The 21,873-nt window shown below is 40.6% G+C and overlaps 1 protein-coding gene across 1 annotated transcript in view; it reads left to right on the top strand.

Moving 5' to 3' along the window:
* Positions 1-21,873, top strand: part of LRSAM1 (leucine rich repeat and sterile alpha motif containing 1) — a 93,675-nt gene that overhangs the window by 27,085 nt on the left and 44,717 nt on the right. Inside the window, 4 exon segments of the mRNA XM_053695849.1 lie at positions 4,979-5,106; positions 6,043-6,072; positions 6,987-7,109; positions 20,266-20,405. Coding sequence (XP_053551824.1) covers positions 4,979-5,106; positions 6,043-6,072; positions 6,987-7,109; positions 20,266-20,405 — 421 coding nt within the window.

Raw genomic sequence — 21,873 nt, 5'->3', positions numbered from 1 at the left:
GTTGTATGAGAGTACGTGTGGTGTGTGTATGAGTAATGTGATAGTGTGTATGTGTGGTGTATGTGTTATATTAGAGTTTGTGTGTTGTATGAGAGTACGTGTGGTGTGTGTATGAGTAATGTGATAGTGTGTATGTGTGGTGTATGTGTTATATTAGAGTTTGTGTGTTGTATGAGAGTACGTGTGGTGTGTGTATGAGTAATGTGATAGTGTGTATGTGTGGTGTATGTGTTATATTAGAGTTTGTGTGTTGTATGAGAGTACGTGTGGTGTGTGTATGAATAATGTGATAGTGTGTATGTGTGGTGTATGTGTTATATTAGAGTTTGTGTGTTGTATGAGAGTACGTGTGGTGTGTGTATGAGTAATGTGATAGTGTGTATGTGTGGTGTATGTGTTATATTAGAGTTTGTGTGTTGTATGAGAGTATGTGTGGTGTGTGTATGAATAATGTGATAGTGTGTATGTGTGGTGTATGTGTTATATTAGAGTTTGTGTGTTGTATGAGAGTATGTGTGGTGTGTGTATGAATAATGTGATAGTGTGTATGTGTGGTGTATGTGTTATATTAGAGTTTGTGTGTTGTATGAGAGTACGTGTGGTGTGTGTATGAGTAATGTGATAGTGTGTATGTGTGGTGTATGTGTTATATTAGAGTTTGTGTGTTGTATGAGAGTACGTGTGGTGTGTGTATGAATAATGTGATAGTGTGTATGTGTGGTGTATGTGTTATATTAGAGTTTGTGTGTTGTATGAGAGTACGTGTGGTGTGTGTATGAATAATGTGATAGTGTGTATGTGTGGTGTATGTGTTATATTAGAGTTTGTGTGTTGTATGAGAGTACGTGTGGTGTGTGTATGAGTAATATGATAGTGTGTATGTGTGGTGTATGTGTTATATTAGAGTGTATGTGTTGTATGAGAGTATGTGTGGTGTGTGTATGAATAATGTGATAGTGTGTATGTGTGGTGTATGTGTTATATTAGAGTGTATGTGTTGTATGAGAGTACGTGTGGTGTGTGTATGAGTAATATGATAGTGTGTATGTGTGGTGTATGTGTTATATTAGAGTGTATGTGTTGTATGAGAGTACGTGTGGTGTGTGTATGAGTAATGTGATAGTGTGTATGTGTGGTGTATGTGTTATTATTAGAGTGTATGTGTTGTATGAGAGTACGTGTGGTGTGTGTATGAATAATGTGATAGTGTGTATGTGTGGTGTATGTGTTATATTAGAGTTTGTGTGTTGTATGAGAGTACGTGTGGTGTGTGTATGAGTAATATGATAGTGTGTATGTGTGGTGTATGTGTTATATTAGAGTGTATGTGTTGTATGAGAGTACGTGTGGTGTGTGTATGAGTAATGTGATAGTGTGTATGTGTGGTGTATGTGTTATTATTAGAGTGTATGTGTTGTATGAGAGTACGTGTGGTGTGTGTATGAGTAATGTGATAGTGTGTATGTGTGGTGTATGTGTTATATTAGAGTTTGTGTGTTGTATGAGAGTACGTGTGGTGTGTGTATGAGTAATGTGATAGTGTGTATGTGTGGTGTATGTGTTATATTAGAGTTTGTGTGTTGTATGAGAGTACGTGTGGTGTGTGTATGAGTAATGTGATAGTGTGTATGTGTGGTGTATGTGTTATATTAGAGTTTGTGTGTTGTATGAGAGTACGTGTGGTGTGTGTATGAGTAATATGATAGTGTGTATGTGTGGTGTATGAGAGTACGTCTGGTGTGTGTATGAGTAATGTGATAGTGTGTATGTGTGGTGTATGTGTTATTATTAGAGTTTGTGTGTTGTATGAGAGTATGTGTGGTGTGTGTATGAGTAATGTGATAGTGTGTATGTGTGGTGTATGTGTTATATTAGAGTTTGTGTGTTGTATGAGAGTATGTGTGGTGTGTGTATGAGTAATGTGATAGTGTGTATGTGTGGTGTATGTGTTATATTAGAGTTTGTGTGTTGTATGAGAGTACGTGTGGTGTGTGTATGAGTAATGTGATAGTGTGTATGTGTGGTGTATGTGTTATATTAGAGTGTATGTGTTGTATGAGAGTACGTGTGGTGTGTGTATGAGTAATGTGATAGTGTGTATGTGTGGTGTATGTGTTATATTAGAGTTTGTGTGTTGTATGAGAGTATGTGTGGTGTGTGTATGAGTAATGTGATAGTGTGTATGTGTGGTGTATGTGTTATTATTAGAGTTTGTGTGTTGTATGAGAGTATGTGTGGTGTGTGTATGAGTAATGTGATAGTGTGTATGTGTGGTGTATGTGTTATATTAGAGTTTGTGTGTTGTATGAGAGTATGTGTGGTGTGTGTATGAGTAATATGATAGTGTGTATGTGTGGTGTATGAGAGTACGTCTGGTGTGTGTATGAGTAATGTGATAGTGTGTATGTGTGGTGTATGTGTTATTATTAGAGTTTGTGTGTTGTATGAGAGTATGTGTGGTGTGTGTATGAGTAATGTGATAGTGTGTATGTGTGGTGTATGTGTTATTATTAGAGTTTGTGTGTTGTATGAGAGTATGTGTGGTGTGTGTATGAGTAATGTGATAGTGTGTATGTGTGGTGTATGTGTTATTATTAGAGTTTGTGTGTTGTATGAGAGTATGTGTGGTGTGTGTATGAGTAATGTGATAGTGTGTATGTGTGGTGTATGTGTTATATTAGAGTGTATGTGTTGTATGAGAGTACGTGTGGTGTGTGTATGAGTAATGTGATAGTGTGTATGTGTGGTGTATGTGTTATATTAGAGTTTGTGTGTTGTATGAGAGTATGTGTGGTGTGTGTATGAGTAATGTGATAGTGTGTATGTGTGGTGTATGTTGATTGAGAGTATGGGCTAGATTACCAGTGGGGTGCTAACAGTTGCACACTAGCGATATCGGGTTTATCGGACCTGTGTTGAAAGTAAATGAGTCCGCTCGAGCACAATTGAACTTCACGAGCGTCTGGTTAGCACAACTTCAGAGCTCTGGTTAACTGTTATGCTCAAATAAAGTGTCACAAAAAACATCAAAAATACATTTAAAAGTACAGTCACACCCATAATAACACTGCTTGATAAAAATTATTGAAAACAATTACAATAAAACGTTTTAAGGGCTCAAAGATATGAGGTCTCAGGTGTTAGAAAAAAAAGGCATGCGTTATTGAAACATTACATCACGATCTGGGCTGCATTTAAGGCTTCACTTTTTAAAAAAGACTCACTAATTGGATTGAACACACTGTCAATGCTATTCAGCAGAGAGTATAGATGCAACCCAGATTGTGATGTAATCAGTGGGCGGAGCTTGGCAGCCATTTCAAAGTAATCAGCAACAATCGTCATTTAAAAAAAAATTGTTTCTGCTGCATGATACAGAAAGGGTGCAGGAGTATATTTGCAGCTTAATCTAAAGTAAGACTTTAAGATGACTAAGGCGTAGACTGTCCCTTTAAGTGCCACATATAGCATATGTGTGCAAATATACATACATGTTGTGCACAGTCATACAAGCAGCAAATATTGCATATAATTAATAAGAAGTTTGTTTTTTTGTTGTTTTTTTTAACAAATATTTCAACAAAAATTACACACAGAGAGAAGCACACTCACAATAAAGAACAACTGGCTCAATACTATTGTTAGCCTGTTCTATAGCGATTTACCACCTGGGTGCAGTTTCTTTTAGCCCAGTAATGCTTTTCACAGAGTAAAACTTCCCTGTAGTATATCAGTCTGATCCCGCCTATTACAGTCAGTCCAGCGCCGAAATACCAGGCAATTCCTCTCTGAACAAGGAACACAGCAACCACAGACGATCGTTTCGGCCTTCTTTGGGCCTTGTCAGTGAGGTGTAGCCATATTCCTCTAAGCACACTGAGCAAGGAGACCACGTCTGGTTTTCCCTTTTTCCCATAGGGAGATTAAATACACACAGAGAGAAGCACACTCACAGGAACGAACAACTGGCTCAATACTATTGTTAGCCTGTTCTATAGACGTGGACCCGTTGCTCAGTGTGCCTAGAGGGATATGGCTGCACCTCACTGACGAGGCCCACAATAGCCAGAAACGTATGTCTGGGGTTTTGCTGTTTCTCTCTTTCAGAGAGGTATTGACTGGTATTTCGGGGCTGGACTGTACTGTGAAGTCAGGATCAGACTGATATGCTTCAGGAAAGTTCTTCTCTGTGAAAGGCACATGTTGAGCAAAAAGAGGCTGCTTCTTGGGTGGTAACTAGCCATAGAACAAGCTATTGTTCGTTCTCAGGTTGAGCGCTTCTCTCTTTTTTTATTTATGCAAATTATGACACTTGGGGAAGTCTCCCTAAGTGTGATGCTGAAATCCAGACGTGGACCCGTTGCTCAGTGTGCCGAGAGGGATATGGCTGCACCTCACTGACGAGGCCCACAATAGGCCGAAACGTATGTCTGGGGTTTTGCTGTTTCTCTCGTTCAGAGAGGTATTGACTGGTATTTCAGGGCTGGACTGTACTGTGAAGTCAGGATCAGACTGATATGCTTCAGGAAAGTTCTTCTCTGTGAAAGGCACATGTTGAGCAAAAAGAGGCAGCTTCTTGGGTGGTAACTAGCCATAGAACAATCTATTATGCTATTGTTCGTTCTCAGGTTGAGCGCTTCTCTCTTTTTTATTTATTTCAACAAAAATGATTGTTAATCAAATTTGAAATGCAATACTGTGCATTTCAATTTCAACTTTATTTTTCAAATGTTTAGCCCTTTAAGGACTGTATGTTATAGACCAAAGATATTCTTTGGCCAGTGATGTGCTGTAAATGTGACAACATCTCTGATTGGTTGTGGGGGGCTGTATACAATGGGGCAGGTAAGTTTTCAATTCTAAAGCCATTATTATACTGTATCGCTAGCAGCACCTATTGTTATAACACACATATTTTTCTCACCATGACAGATACAACAACTATATACTGTTTCCCCATCTTATGTCTTCTCACTAGAGCTTGGCATTGAATACTGTGCTCCCTCCCAGTATCTACTCAATGTACTGGAGAACAACGAAGGAGACAGGCCAGACTGTGTGGATGGGACGGTATCGATGCCATATAAAGAGGATACAGAGTGGCAGGTGTGAAAATGCTTATATTCATGCCATAAACTTATACAAAGCTTAAACTTGAAATACACTGTCCCTTTAAGTTTTGAGTTGAATATTCCTTTAACCAGCCTGCCTCTTTGACAAAATATAATATGGATTCTGATCAACATTTTATTTGACTATTAGACAGCAGTAGTAGAGGGTAAAAGGGAAATTCATTGTTCGCAGCCAATGTGATCTTTGCTACCCAAAGTACAACACTGATGATATCTTAAAGGGACACTGAACCCAAATGTTTTCGTTCGTGATTCAGATAGAGCAGGCAATTTTAAGCAACTTTCTAATTGACTCCTATTATCAAATTCTTCATTCTCTTGGTATCGTTATTTGAAAAGCAAAAATTTAAGTTTAGATGCCTGCCCATTTTTGGGTTGTTCTTGCTGATTGGTGGATTAAGTTAACCACCCAATCAACAAGTGCTGTCCAGAGTTCTGAACAAAAAATAGCTTAGATGCCTTCTTTTTCAAATAAAGATAGCAAGAGAACGAAGAAAAATTGATAATAGGAGTAAATTACAAAGTTGCTTAAAATTGCTGCTCTATCTGAATCACAAATAATTATTTTTTTTGGGTTCAGTGTCCCTTTAAAGGGACATTAACAGCTAAAACATTCTAGCACTCATAGGACAGAACATTTAGATGTGCATCCCTGGAAAGAATATCTGAGGAGGACAACTCACAAAGCTCTATTGGTAGACAGTGACTTGCCCCACTAGCATTACATTTACATCTTCTTATCATAAAGTAAAAACCAAGAATCCCCTCTGTACAACATAAACAAACAACAACTTTAATGTCCCTTTAATATCATACTGTCCCCTTGAGCATGAGGGGATACAATTGGTTGTGTGAAGTTTTTATTTTGTTATAATATAGAAAAAAAACTGTTTTGTTTTTTTGGTTTCAGAAAAAATTCTCAGACTATGAAAAGAGAAAGGTGAGTACCACATATGCACAATGGTTAAACATGTGTGGAATCCTGTGAGCTATTTATCTCAGACTTACTTGATAACTATAGGTTCCATCATCTGAAGATATCATTCTCTCTCACTTTAACTGAGCAAATGTTAACTCTTTTATCTCGTATCTCTATAGTACCACCATCTGGATACCAATACCCTTAACTGTGAACCCAATATCTAGGATCCATCCAATTTTAGATACCTCTAAGTCTCTTGTAAATAGTTCTGGCAACCTCCAACCCCTTATCTTTGCGTCCCCCTGTCCCTTACTCATACATGGTCTTGCCCCTTACCAAGGTACCGGAGGACCCTCCAGTCCTCTTACCTGGATTTTCTTCAGCCTCATTACTGGGGCATTCTTTGGCCCCCTCAGTTGTAATTATCCCCTAACCCCTCTCTTACGGTATCTTTCCAGACCCCCGTACGGGAACCCTCCATATTCATTACTTATCATCCCTATAGCACCATAATCTGGGCATTCTTCAGACTGTTCACTTGGGATGCATCAAGCCGTGTCATAAGGGATCTTTCCAGATCACACATATGGGATAATTTCAGATCCATTTCCTGTTGATCCCTGAACCTCCATCACCTGGGTTCCCTCTTGCATTACCTTGGCATTATCCAGCCCCTTCACTAAAGATATCTCCTAAGACCACTTATCCATCTATTTCCCATTAATTGTGATCCCTCCAGCACACTCACCTGAGAGCCCTCCCATGTTCTCACCTAAGAACACCTTTCTGTGCCCACCTGTACTCCTCTGCCCATTTGAAAAGGTCTGGCTTTTGGTCGGTATTCTATTCAGACAATAACTTCTTTTGCCTGGGGAAAGAATAATGGTTTCTTGAATATATGTATTAAATTATACATTTTTCTCTATCTCTAGAACCAGAAAATGCTGGAGAAACTAGAATTTGAGCGACTGTTAAACTTGGAACAAAGAGAACATGCTCAGATGCTTATACAGAATAATTCCCAGAAGGACGAGATCCTACAGACTGTGAAAGAGGTACGTGGATCAAAGTCCTGGGGGCCTGGGGCACTATCATACAGCTAGGGTCTCATTTGGGAAGACGGGAGTATGGAAGAGTGTTGAACAGTGGCTGTTCTATGGTGGTAATAGTAGACGTTCTGCACCCAAGTCAGTCTGTTGCACTCCCAAAACTCAAAGGTGTTAATACTATATTATTATCAGGTTATTATCAGGTATTTGTAGAGCGCCAACAGATTCTGCAGTACTATATATTTGCAAGGTAGTGCATTGTTTGCATATCCTGAACTGTATCCAAAACAAGATGAAAGGTAGTTTGTAAAAAAAAGGCATTTAAATAGAAATGCATGAGTAAGTAGAAGATTATAATGACCCACACCAGTACCACTACCTAATGGAGCTTAAAGGGACAGTATACTGTAAAATCGTTTTTCCCATAATGTGTTTCCAATTACTTGTTATACCAGCTGCAGAATATAAAGTTATGAGAAATAGTATATTTATGTTTATTTTTGTGTATGAAATAGTTTTATTCTTTGAAACTAAATTCAAATGGGTTGATCTGGCAGAAAATCAGATTTCCTTATTTTATCACTTTCTGTACACACATATGTGTCTTTATATTATATCTGTCTGTATCCCAAACATAATATTTAGGGGCATATCTATCAAGCTCTGTATGGAGCTTGAAGCCCTGTGTTTCTGGCGAGCCTTCAGGAGGCGGACAGACATCGCCGCAATTGAACCCGATCGAATACGATCGGGTTGATTGACACCCCCTGCTAGCGGCCGATTGGCCGGGAATCTGCAGGGGGCGGCATTGCACCAGCAGTTCACAAGAGCTGCTGGTGCACTGCTGAATGCAGAGAGCGTATTGCTCTCCTCATTCAGCGAGGATCGTGTCCGACAGGCCTTTCATAAATAGGCCCCTTAGAGAGAGCAATTACAAATTAACATTGTATTACTTATATCTGCTAAACCCCAATTGGAGTGTAATTTCTTCGGCTGGCTATGTTTACACTGCTTTTTTTTATAGCCTATACTAAAGTATAGAAACGTTCAGTATAGATAGGGTCACCGCAAGAAAAATCAGCTATTTCACATGTCAAAATAAAAGTGATTAGATATTTGTAAACAATTTAATACACTCCAGAAGGGAAAATAGATAATTGGGAACAAACTCTAGGGGAGAACAATTTAGGGTACACTGTCCCTTTAATGGTAAAATTTGTTAGAACCCCTATCTTTAAAGGGATAGTAGACTTTTTTGCTTAAAGGGCCATAATACCCAAATGTTTAAACACTTGAAAGTGATGCAGCATAGCTGTAAAAAGCTGACTAGAAAATATCTCCTGAACATCTCTATGTAAAAAAGAAAGATATTTTACCTCAAAAGTTCCTCAGCATTTTAGTATGTCTGTCCTAGGACAGCTTAGGGGATGAGCCTCGTGAACTCTCATATTATTTCACCAATCAGGTAAAGGAAACTTACTATGAAATCTCATGAGAGTTAAGTCAAATCTCATGAGATCACAGTCAGAGTTCATGACCTCAGCACTGCTGATGCTGATTGGCTGCTGTTCATTTCTTCATTTTTTTATTTTTTTTTTACCTGCAGCTGGGAGCAGGTGAAGTATAACTTTTTACACAGAACTTACTCTGCTGAGCTGAGGAAATTGTGAGGTAAAATATCTTCCTTTTTTACATAGAGATGCTCAGGTGATATTTTCCTGTCAGCTTTTTACAGTTATACTGCATCAGTTTCAAGTGATTTAGCATATGAGTATTATGTCCCTTTAACAATACATGTTTTTGCTTCTGTCTTCATAATTAAATGTAACACCACAGTGGGTGCTTGTTAACCTACCCACTACTGTTCTTATACTCTGCTGCTATTTTATTTCTTAAGTGTGGGTGGTCAGATAGTACAGCAAATCAGATGCTATACCATCCGCCCTACGAAGAGAAAACGGGGTGTGCATCTGTACCTTTGCTTCAGAAACGTGATGCCAGTGAATGATAAGTCACACTCTGACTGAAGTGCAGCTGGTATGAAGCTTCTGAAGCTCCGCCTTATCTCTCTGGGGTAGCCGGCTATGCAGCATTTGATTGGCTGAATTGTGTATGTTAAGAAGTGCTTACATGGGGGTGGGAGGGGCTAAACATGCATGTAAAGCTGATTAGGAACAAAGAAATTAATATAATGTTTTCAAAAACTCATATCATTTTTTTATGCAAGCATAGTATATCTCATTAATTAATCTTTAAAGGGACAATCACCCCTCTGAAGAAGCATAAAGTGAAACGCGACCGGGTCAGGGGCACCTGTTCTAATTTTAACCAAAACTTTAAAAACTTAAAGACTTACTAGTTAACTGTTGCTACTGAATGGTGGGAAGGATGGGAGGTTGTTAATAACTTGAAATCGAACTGTTACTCTACCCCAATACAGGGGATACCGGGCATTGGTCCCAATTAGAGCTGTTCATTAAAATGGTATAATCTCACTCCTCCTAAACCCACGTTATTATTTCTTTGTATTCACAAAGTATTAAGCAACATTGTAACTTTTCATAAAATGTGCAATAAGTCTCTCTCAACGGAGTTGTGTTTTTAAATCTCTTTTTCTGGCACGCATCCAGAATATATTAGATATCATTGTTTAAGCTGTCATTTTATTTAAAAGTTAAATTTTCATTTTAAACTTATTATTTATGTGCTATAAGAGCATTTCTTCTTTTCCCTAATCTATATTGTGTGTATAATTTAAACTTATGCTCAATGCACACTTCAGACTACTCACCTCCAAACAATATTTAACAAGGTCAGTCTGAAGAAAATATTTCTCCTCTCAGGACCCCTTTTTCTTCCATTTATAAGGAATTCATATAATGTTTGCAAAAACTCTCTTATTTCTCATTATATCATTTTTTATGCAAGCATAGTATATCTCTTTAATTAATCTTTTAAGGGACAGTCAACAGCAGAATTTTTGTTATTTAAAAAGATAGATTATCACTTTTTCATTTTTGTCTCTTATGGAGGGTAGTACTCTTCGGCATGGTACAGGAGTTTTAAGTAGTCCTGTCAGTCTCTCAGTGAGGGCTTGGATGAACGTTAGAGTCCGGAGATGCAGGAAGAGTCTTTCTGCAAAACCATCCCGACTCATGATAACAGCTCCTCAAGCAATCAGCGTTGTCGAACTTCGCTCCGCTGCCTGCTTTCTTCTCTCAAGTCCATGGCGGAGGCGATGCTACTATCCGTCACACTTGAAAGGCTGTGTTCCTGTTCTATAGCGTAGATTCCAGTAAGATCGTTTAATATTACTTTATTTGCAATGTAATGTGAATGTTTCCCGAGAGGCTACCACCTTGCGGGTCAAACTATACATAAGGGTCTCAGTGAGTCTCTTTTAGTATCTTGGAATCGAGGGTTAATATCTCCTGGGGGGGTTATTGAACAGGGGTGGTTTTTATAATCATGTTTGTTATGTGATTCAACCTGCTTATGTGCGATGTTTACTGGGCTCGTAGTTGGAACATTGAGGCCTTTGGAAGTAATGCAGCCTTTTGGTTGAGCGCGCTTGTTTGGACTGTACGGTTCACCTTGTGTTCGGGTGTGGCTACATTCCGTTGTTCCATTTCCGCATTCCTGACTGCATGGCAAAGGAAATTTTCTAGTCCGCAGGGGTCTGGCCATAGGAGGTGGTGAGTGCCCCAGCCATTGGAGGTGTCAGGTGCCGTTTTAGTTTTCACTGCTTTAGTCCATATTTAAATATCCTCTATCCAGCTATGGAGTATTCTGATGCTGAGACTGTGTTAATTTCACATTCAGTTACAGAGGATTCTGATACTGAGACTATTTTGATTTCAGATTTAGATTCTGTGTCCGGTGATGAATCCGGAGTGGCCTCGTTCCGTATGCCATTTCAGAGCGCCTGGTTCCTCGGGCTCGGGAAATCAAGAGACTGCTGAGCCATCCGCCTCTGGGGGTCCTGTCCTCCGAGAGGCGAGTTCCCTACCAAATCATACTTCTGCACATGCGGGTAACCCAGTTTATGGTTCCTCCATGCGGGGTGGCGTGTTTCCAGACGTTTCTTTGAGAATGTGCTCGTGCCCTATTGTCCCGGGCCTTCTGCTTTGGGGAGGGCCTCTACAGTTCCCCGTGGGGGTATCTGTCCCTGAGTGTTGTGCCTTCTGTTACAGGATTGTGCGCCTTCATGTGTTGCTCAGACATGTTTTTCAGTTATTGAATGACCCTATCATTACCAGATATGGGGAATTTCAGTCTGATAATTCGAATGGTGCACCTCATTAGACAAGTGGGAATGAAGTAATCTCCTGATTGTCATTTGTTGAGATCTTTCCCAGTTTTGTGAGATAGGGATCCGTTTGGCTGGTCCTGCGGGTAGGCCTGTGTCTTTTGGGTGTTAACCTCCGGGTTGCCTTATAGTTTATTTATATCCGATGGGATTTCTTTTATTTGTTTTTGTTTCCTTCAGGAACCTTCTGGGATTGATACTCTTTTTATTACTTCTTCGGAAGTTGTTGGACATGTTAGTCCTCTGTTACAAATGTCTGTTTTCTGTTTTTTCCCCTACGAGGGAGAATTTACGCAGCTTGCCGGTTGGGACCCTAGGTGCAGGCTGGTCCTGTTGGGTTCGTTCGGTTTTGCGGCAGTTCAGACACGTGGTGCTGTTCTACTCGGCTGGTTCGGTAGAAGCGCAGGGTGTTCAGGTTATCATTGTTTTTCATGTTCAACTAAGCATTCGAGAGGACCTGTGGGTCCGTGAGGTGGGAAGGATTGCTTCAGTCCTTATAGCCTTCAGTCATAGATGACCGGGCAGGGGAGTTTTTCTGCTGCGTCACTCTATCTGACATCTGATTTCATCAGAACTTAGAGTTTCCTCCCCCATGTCTTGGAGGGTGGGAGGGCTTAACGCCCCTTACCTATATTGAGCGTTTTGGCCTTCATTTTTAGGCCTCTGGATGCGTCCTTTTGGGCTTGATCCAACAGCTTTTACAGCATGGCTGTCTAGCATGCGGAAGGTTGCAGTTTAAAACCTGTTGCAGCTATTGACACCTTGCAGGTGTACGCGTAGCTGTTTCTAGTATATCTAGTTGCAGCTCTTACTTTTGACTGAGTTATAAGAGGCCTTTGGGTCTTCTTCCATTGCATCTGGGTGAGTGGATCTCCTTTTATGGATCTGTGCTTCCGGGTGATGGTTGTTCCCTGCGGGGACTTTTGTTTGGCTCTGGGTTTTCCGGAGCTGGGCTTAGTGCCTTCTCTTCCTTGTGTCCTCTGCTTGTGCGGAGGTGTTAGGGAGACTAGTCCTGCTAGTAGGATTTTTTGGACCTTGAGGTATCCCTTGGTTGTCCTGAGGCTCTGAGAAGTATCTTCATACGACTTCTAGCCTTGCTTCTTGGAGCGTTGGACTTTAGCTAGGGGTGGTTCCTCCCTTTGGTCGGAGCTTTTGAGTTCTTCTAGCTATCCGGATTCTCTGGATAAGCATCCATATCCTTGTGTCTGACTTTTTGGCCAGTTGGGGTGTTTAGTTCTAGGGTAAGATTTGCCTGAACTATTAGGTGCCCGGACCTGTGTTTTCTCCCTGAGACTTCCGGTTGCTGATGCTCTGCTTGGCCTTTTTACTGACCCAGTCTTGGGTGGTTTTGGAAGCTTGGATCTCAGGGCTGGTCGGGGTGTTCCACGGTAGTGGGAACTTGGGCTATGTCCTTTCTCCATCTACCTCACCTGGTCATGGTTGGCCAGGTTTTTGGGGTATTTTTTACTCTTTGCCACAGAGTGGCTCATGTCATCTGTTGGTTATCCTTGTGGCTTGAGCCTCAAGGATAGTTGGTTCATACCCAACTGCTGGCGCTAGATGTCCAATTTCTGGTGCACCTTAGGGTTGCATTCCCCTGGTCAGCTTGCCAGTGTTTCCGTGGATTCCCTGGGTTGGCTGTGCCTCTGCTTGGCAAGCTACTTGTAGGGGGTCCTTTTCTAGGACATCTGTGTTGGGAATTTCACTTCCCATTAGCCGGTGCATTTGGGCCTTGAAGACAGTTGTTGCCCTTCCGGCATCATCCCTTTTCTTTAGGGGATATTCTCCTCCCTATGGAGATTGAGTCCTTGCTTGGGGCTTCTCCTGGATGGGAGGTGGAAAGGTGGGATTGGTTCCTCCTGGAGTCTTGCTGGCTCCAAGCAGGCTTTTTTGGCCCTTTATTTTGATAGATCCTTAGATCTATGGCCTTGTTGTCTGTTTCAGATTCAAGTTGTACTTGTGCTCTGTGGGGATGGCTGGCTATCCTTAAGCTCGTTCCTGTATCTGTTTCAGGATTCTTTTGTTTCCTTGTCTTGGATCCCGGAGGCTGGGTTGGTCCAGCTGAGTGTGGGTCTGCAGGTCAGGATGGCCGAGCAGTCTAAGGACCTGCGTTCAGGCAGTCTCCTCTGGATGTGTGAGCTTGTTGAGTCTATCCTTAGCTTAGTCTGCTAGGGTATAGATTTTCCTTTCAACTTGCTCCATTGATAGAAGAGGGTTTACTCTTCCTTCGGGTTCTGAGAGTATACTTTCCTTCTCGGAGGGCCTCGATTGAGGTTTTTGTGTTCCCCTTTTCAGGGACCTGTGTGTAGGTCCGGTGACTTAGGTTGCCTGGAACGTGCCCTCTGTAAGGGGGTTGCTTTGCGGTCTGTTTCTTGCTTGACTGCTTCTTCTTCCTTGCAAGTATCCTCTGTGTCGTCCTGTTGTGGACTCTGTGTTCTCAAACTTGGGGTTTTTCACCTGGTTGTATTACACACTTTTTTCATGGTCGCATACCTTGGTATTCTATGGCCAGACACTGGGAGGACTTTGCCTCTTCTGTTGCATCCGTGATTACAGGATATTGGGGACAAGTCTGTTCTGTCTCTGTGCCCGATCTTATCCCGTGTTTCGCTTGGTATAGGCAAAGCCTCCTTTCCCTATTTGGGCCTCTTTGGGTCTCTGTGAGCTGGGCTCACTCGTGGAGGTGTTCCTTTTTGTATTAGGGGACCTTTCGGTTTCCTTGGTTCTCCTTTGCCTTGTCCCCTTGGAGGTTTCGGCTGGTGTCTCCTTCATTTGTGGAGATGAGCGGTGGGGGACTGTGTGTTGGACGATGGTGTCTCCTGGAGGACTGTTGGCTCAGTCGAGTCCTTTTGCGGTCTCTAGTTTGGCTTCTGGACTAACTGCGAGTCAGTGTCACTGGGGCTTTTCCTCTTAACATTTTCTCAGCTTTGGACGAAATGTTTTTTTTTTTATTGGGTAGAGGTTCAGGCCTAGTGCCTTCAGTATGGGCAGCCTATTGTACCCTCCCGTCTTGGCATTCAGTGTCCTCTATAGCTTGGGTATTGTTTTCCCAAAAGTAATGAACGCAGCTGTGGACTCTTTCCATTTAAGAAGAAAAACATAAATTATGCTTACCTGATAATTTCCTTTTCTTCTGATGGAGTCCACAGCTCCCCACCCGTAATTCTATGTGGGGCGTCTTTATATTCTTCTGGCACCTTTCACCCTGATATTTCTTCTACTGTTTCTTGTTCCACTGCAGAATGACTGGGGGATGAGGGGAGTGGGAGGAGTATTTAAGCCTTTGGCTGGGTTGTCTTTGCCTCCTCCTGGTGGCCAGGTTCTTATTTCCCAAAAATAATGAATGCAGCTGTGGACTCTTTCCATCAGAAGAAAAGGAAATTATCAGGTAAGCATAATTTTTGTTATTGCCCTTTCCCCAGTTTTGCATAACCAACACAGTTATAATAATACACTTTTTACCTCTGTGATTACCTTGTATCTAAGCCTCTGCAAACTGCCCCCTTATTTTAGTTATTTTAACAGACTTGCATTTTAGCCAATCAGTGCTGACTCCTAGGTAACTTCACGTGAGTGAGCTCAATGTTATCTATGACACACATAAACTTTAGTGGTTAAAAACTGTCAAATGCATTCAGATAAGAGGCGGTCTTCAAGGTCTATGAAATTACCATATGAGCCTACCTAGGTTTAGTTTTCAACTAAGAATACCAAGAGAACAAAGCAAACTTGGTGATAAAAGTAAATTGGAAAGTTACATGCCGTATCTGAATCATGAAAGTTTATTTTGGACTTGACTATCCCTTTAAAGCAAAGTTTGCATTATTTTGAAGCCTTAAATGTTATGTTATTTCCGTTATTATTATGGGTATTTAGAAGCATAAATAAATACATAGGCCTAGATTTAGAGTTCGGCGGTAAAAGGGCTGTTAACGCTCCGCGGGTTTTTTTCTGGCCGCACCATAAATTTAACTCTGGTATCGAGAGTTCAAACAAATGCTGCGTTAGGCTCCAAAAAAGGAGCGTAGAGCATTTTTACCGCAAATGCAACTCTCGATACCAGAGTTGCTTACGGACGCGGCCGGCATCAAAAACGTGCTCGTGCACGATTCTCCCATAGGAAACAATGGGGCTGTTTGAGCTGAAAAAAAACCTAACACCTGCAAAAAAGCAGCGTTCAGCTCCTAACGCAGCCCCATTGTTTCCTATGGGGAAACACCTCCTAAGTCTGCACCTAACACCCTAACATGTACCCCGAGTCTAAACACCCCTAACCTTACACTTATTAACCCCTAATCTGCCGCCCCCGCTATCGCTGACCCCTGCATTACACTTTTAACCCCTAATCTGCCGCTCCGTAAACCGCCGCCACCTACGTTATCCCTATGTACCCCTCATCTGCTGCCCTAACATCGCCGACCCCTATGTTATATTTATTAACCCCTAATCTGCCCCCCACAACGTCGCCGACACCTACCTACACTTATTAACCCCTAATCTGCCGAGCGGACCTGAGCGCTACTATAATAAAGTTATTAACCCCTAATCCGCCTCACTAACCCTATCATAAATAGTATTAACCCCTAATCTGCCCTCCCTAACATCGCCGACACCTACCTTCAATTATTAACCCCTAATCTGCCGACCGGAGCTCACCGCTATTCTAATAAATGTATTAACCCCTAAAGCTAAGTCTAACCCTAACACTAACACCCCCCTAAGTTAAATATAATTTTTATCTAACGAAATAAATTAACTCTTATTAAATAAATAATTCCTATTTAAAGCTAAATACTTACCTGTAAAATACATCCTAATATAGCTACAATATAAATTATAATTATATTATACCTATTTTAGGATTAATATTTATTTTACAGGCAACTTTGTAATTATTTTAACCAGGTACAATAGCTATTAAATAGTTAAGAACTATTTAATAGTTACCTAGTTAAAATAATTACAAATTTACCTGTAAAATAAATCCTAACCTAAGTTATAATTAAACCTAACACTACCCTATCAATAAAATAATTAAATAAACTACCTACAATTACCTACAATTAACCTAACACTACACTATCAATAAATTAATTAAACACAATTGCTACAAATAAATAAAATTAAATAAACTATCTAAAGTACAAAAAATAAAAAAGAACTAAGTTACAGAAAATAATAAAATATTTACAAACATAAGAAAAATATTACAACAATTTTAAACTAATTACACCTACTCTAAGCCCCCTAATAAAATAACAAAGCCCCCCAAAATAAAAAATTCCCTACCCTATTCTAAAATACAAATATTACAAGCTCTTTTACCTTACCAGCCCTGAACAGGGCCCTTTGCGGGGCATGCCCCAAGAATTTCAGCTCTTTTGCCTGTAAAAAAAAACATACTATACCCCCCCCCCCAACATTACAACCCACCACCCACATACCCCTAATCTAACCCAAACCCCCCTTAAATAAACCTAACACTACCCCCCTGATGATCTTCCTACCTTGTCTTCACCATGCCAGGTTCACCGATCCGTCCTGGCTCCAAGATCTTCATCCAACCAAAGCGGGGGCTAGACATCCACTGAAGAAGTCCAGAAGAGGGTCCAAAGTCTTCCTCCTATCCGGCAAGAAGAGGACATCCGGACCGGCAAACATCTTCTCCAAGCGGCATCTTCTATCTTCTTCCATCCGATGACGACCGGCTCCATCTTGAAGACCTCCAGCGCGGATCCATCCTCTTCTTCCGACGACTAGACGACGAATGACGGTTCCTTTAAGGGACGTCATCCAAGATGGCGTCCCTCGAATTCCGATTGGCTGATAGGATTCTATCAGCCAATCGGAATTAAGGTAGGAATTTTCTGATTGGCTGATGGAATCAGCCAATCAGAATATAGTTCAATCCGATTGGCTGATCCAATCAGCCAATCAGATTGAGCTCGCATTCTATTGGCTGTTCCGATCAGCCAATAGAATGCGAGCTCAATCTGATTGGCTGATTGGATCAGCCAATCGGATTGAACTATATTCTGATTGGCTGATTCCATCAGCCAATCAGAAAATTCCTACCTTAATTCCGATTGGCTGATAGAATCCTATCAGCCAATCGGAATTCGAGGGACGCCATCTTGGATGACGTCCCTTAAAGGAACCGTCATTCGTCGTCTAGTCGTCGGAAGAAGAGGATGGATCCGCGCTGGAGGTCTTCAAGATGGAGCCGGTCGTCATCGGATGGAAGAAGATAGAAGATGCCGCTTGGAGAAGATGTTTGCCGGTCCGGATGTCCTCTTCTTGCCGGATAGGAGGAAGACTTTGGACCCTCTTCTGGACTTCTTCAGTGGATGTCTAGCCCCCGCTGTGGTTGGATGAAGATCTTGGAGCCAGGACGGATCGGTGAACCTGGCATGGTGAAGACAAGGTAGGAAGATCATCAGGGGGGTAGTGTTAGGTTTATTTAAGGGGGGTTTGGGTTAGATTAGGGGTATGTGGGTGGTGGGTTGTAATGTTGGGGGGGGGGGTATAGTATGTTTTTTTTTACAGGCAAAAGAGCTGAAATTCTTGGGGCATGCCCCGCAAAGGGCCCTGTTCAGGGCTGGTAAGGTAAAAGAGCTTGTAATATTTGTATTTTAGAATAGGGTAGGGAATTTTTTATTTTGGGGGGCTTTGTTATTTTATTAGGGGGCTTAGAGTAGGTGTAATTAGTTTAAAATTGTTGTAATATTTTTCTTATGTTTGTAAATATTTTATTATTTTCTGTAACTTAGTTCTTTTTTATTTTTTGTACTTTAGATAGTTTATTTAATTTTATTTATTTGTAGCAATTGTGTTTAATTAATTTATTGATAGTGTAGTGTTAGGTTAATTGTAGGTAATTGTAGGTAGTTTATTTAATTATTTTATTGATAGGGTAGTGTTAGGTTTAATTATATCTTAGGTTAGGATTTATTTTACAGGTAAATTTGTAATTATTTTAACTAGGTAACTATTAAATAGTTCTTAACTATTTAATAGCTATTGTACCTGGTTAAAATAATTACAAAGTTGCCTGTAAAATAAATATTAATCCTAAAATAGGTATAATATAATTATAATTTATATTGTAGCTATATTAGGATGTATTTTACAGGTAAGTATTTAGCTTTAAATAGGAATTATTTATTTAATAAGAGTTAATTTATTTCGTTAGATAAAAATTATATTTAACTTAGGGGGGTGTTAGTGTTAGGGTTAGACTTAGCTTTAGGGGTTAATACATTTATTAGAATAGCGGTGAGCTCCGGTCGGCAGATTAGGGGTTAATAATTGAAGGTAGGTGTCGGCGATGTTAGGGAGGGCAGATTAGGGGTTAATACTATTTATGATAGGGTTAGTGAGGCGGATTAGGGGTTAATAACTTTATTATAGTAGCGCTCAGGTCCGCTCGGCAGATTAGGGGTTAATAAGTGTAGGTAGGTGTCGGCGACGTTGTGGGGGGCAGATTAGGGGTTAATAAATATAACATAGGGGTCGGCGGTGTTAGGGGCAGCAGATTAGGGGTACATAAGTATAACGTAGGTGGCGGTCGGCAGATTAGGGGTTAAAAATTTTAATCGAGTGGCGGCGATGTGGGGGGACCTCGGTTTAGGGGTACATAGGTAGTTTATGGGTGTTAGTGTACTTTAGGGTACAGTAGTTAAGAGCTTTATAAACCGGCGTTAGCCAGAAAGCTCTTAACTCCTGCTATTTTCAGGCGGCTGGAATCTTGTCGTTAGAGCTCTAACGCTCACTGCAGAAACGACTCTAAATACCAGCGTTAGAAAGATCCCATTGAAAAGATAGGCTACGCAAATGGCGTAGGGGGATCTGCGGTATGGAAAAGTCGCGGCTGAAAAGTGAGCGTTAGACCCTTTAATCACTGACTCCAAATACCAGCGGGCGCCCAAAACCAGCGTTAGGAGCCTCTAACGCTGGTTTTGACGGCTACCGCCGAACTCTAAATCTAGGCCATAGTATGCTTATTTTATCTCCTCTGCTATAATAACAAAGCAAAACAAAACATTGCATTGCAGCCCCGTGAAACACCCCTTAAAAAAAATCTTGATCATTCTTTATCTTATATACTTTGCTTTGACCAGTTGTAACAGACAGCTCCTTCATAGATCCTGCAGGATGGACTCCCATACACACACACACACACAATTTTCAGTGTTAGATTAAAGGGCCATGATACCCAAATGTTGAAACACTTGAAAGTGATGCAGCATAGCTGTGAAAAGCTGACTAGAAAAAAAAATATCACCTGAATATCTCTATGTAAAAAAGAAAGATATTTTACCTCAAAAGTTATTCAGTAGCCACATCCCATGCAGCAAATCAGTATGTCTGTCCCGGGACAGCTAAGGGAGTGAGCTTTGTGAACACTCATGTTATTTCCCTATTCAGTTTAAGGAAGTTTACTATGAAATCTCATGAGCGTTAAGTCAAATCTCATGTGATCACAGTAAAAGAGTTCATGACCTCAGCACTGTTGATGCTGATTGGCTGCAGTTCATTTCTTCAGCAGCTGAGTATAATTTTTTACACAGCACTTACTCTGCTGAGCTGAGAAGATTGTGAGGTAAAATATCTTCCTTTGTTACATAAAGATGCTCAGGTGATATTTTCCTGTCAGCTTTTTATAGTTATACTGCATCAGTTTCAAGTGATTTAGCATATGAGTATTATGTCCCTTTAAGATTTAAACATAATATATAATGAATGTAAGTTCTTAAGTATGTTTGTGAGCACTGGGATTTTTCAAGCCCTGTTATAAATTACTATTGGAAATAAAAAGGCAAACGGACTCACATTTGATATATTTTTGTTCAGGAGCAGTTCAGGATGGAGAGGGGTCTGAACGAGCATCAGCGCCAACTGCAGAGCGAGAGACAACGGCTGCAGGAACAGCTAAAGCAGATGGAGAAAGGTATCTCCAAACGCATCAAAAATCTGCTAGAGGAGAACCACAGGTCAGAATTACTGTGATAAGCTACTTGTATAAACTCTACAGTGTGTGATGGCAAAGGAATAATGCAAAAGATGAATGGTATACAATATAGTAATGATCTCTGCCCCATAGAAAAAGCTGTCAGCTTGAAGCTCTAGAATCAACAGCTACACTTTGTAAAGACCAGATCACGTTTGGAATTTAGGAAACTTTTTACCTGTTTTCCAGCATTTTGTTGGTGGGTGTTACTGCCTTTAACATCTATAGTTAAAGGGACAGTAAAGTCATAATTAGACATTCATGATTTACACAGAACATACAATTTTAAACCACTTTCCAATTTACTTCTATTATTTAATTTGTTTCATTCTCTTGTTATCCTTTGCTGAAAGGTTTATCTAGGTAAGCTCAAGAGCAATAAAGATCCTAGGTTCTAGCTGCTGATTGGTGGCTGTATATATATATACCGATTGTCATTGCCTTACCTATGTGTTCAGTTAGAAACCATTAGTTCATTACTGCTCCTTCAACCAATAATACCAAGAGAATGAAGCAAATTTGATAATAGAAGTATACTGGAAAGTTGTTTAGAATTGTCTGTTCTACCTAAATCATGATAGAAAATTTGGGGGTTTCATGTCCCTTTTAAGAGCCCCAATCCATGATATCTTGAATATCAAACATGAATAGCTAGCAATGAGGGAAAGCAATAATTACAACCGCAACACGTGCAAAACACAATTGTTATATGGGTTGTGTAAAATATTTCCATGTCTGTTTTATTTTGGTAAAGTAGTCTCGCTGGATAGGATAAAAAGTGTCTCATTGATCCCACAAACATGAACAAGGGGATGGGCGTGGGAGCGTTATAGGTCCGTAGTCTGTATTTTTCGCACAACAAGGCTCCCCTAGATTTAAAGTTTCCCCGCCTACCTCTAGTTATGGGTGCCACCCTGTTTAAATCTAGCTTTCACTACGTTCCAGTACTTACCTGATTGCACATGTGCAGTAACTCTCCTTCTGATACCTGCAGTGTAACCTAGGTTTCAATATGGCGGCGCCCATAACTAGAGGGAGGTGCATAAAATGTGTTTAGTGTCCCTTTAAAGACCCTACTGTTCAGGGATGCATACAGTCTACACTAACCCTTTTTTTTACCCCAGTTCTTCTCCCCTTGCACCCCTTTACCAGCCCAGTTGTCCTGTACATCGCCTTCTTGTAAGATGACCTACAACAAAAGGGCTCTCTACTCATAACCTCTTATAAATGTTACCTTTTGTATGTTTATTTCTCTGTGGAATCTGTTGGCGCTCTAGAAATAAATAATAATAATAACAATATTAACCTACACTTAGGCAGATCATGCTGAATTCATAATGACTCTATTGTCCCTGTGAAGTATCTCATTTTGCAGTTGTGTCCCACTGCACTGAAAAGTTGATCTCAATTTTTATTTTATATTTTTATAACTGTTTTTAAAGGGACATGAG

This window comes from Bombina bombina, chromosome 12 (assembly GCF_027579735.1).
Source record: "Bombina bombina isolate aBomBom1 chromosome 12, aBomBom1.pri, whole genome shotgun sequence".
NCBI classification, from domain to species: domain Eukaryota; kingdom Metazoa; phylum Chordata; class Amphibia; order Anura; family Bombinatoridae; genus Bombina; species Bombina bombina.
Note: the sequence above shows the minus strand (reverse complement) of the source record. Positions and strands in the feature narration are given on the sequence as shown.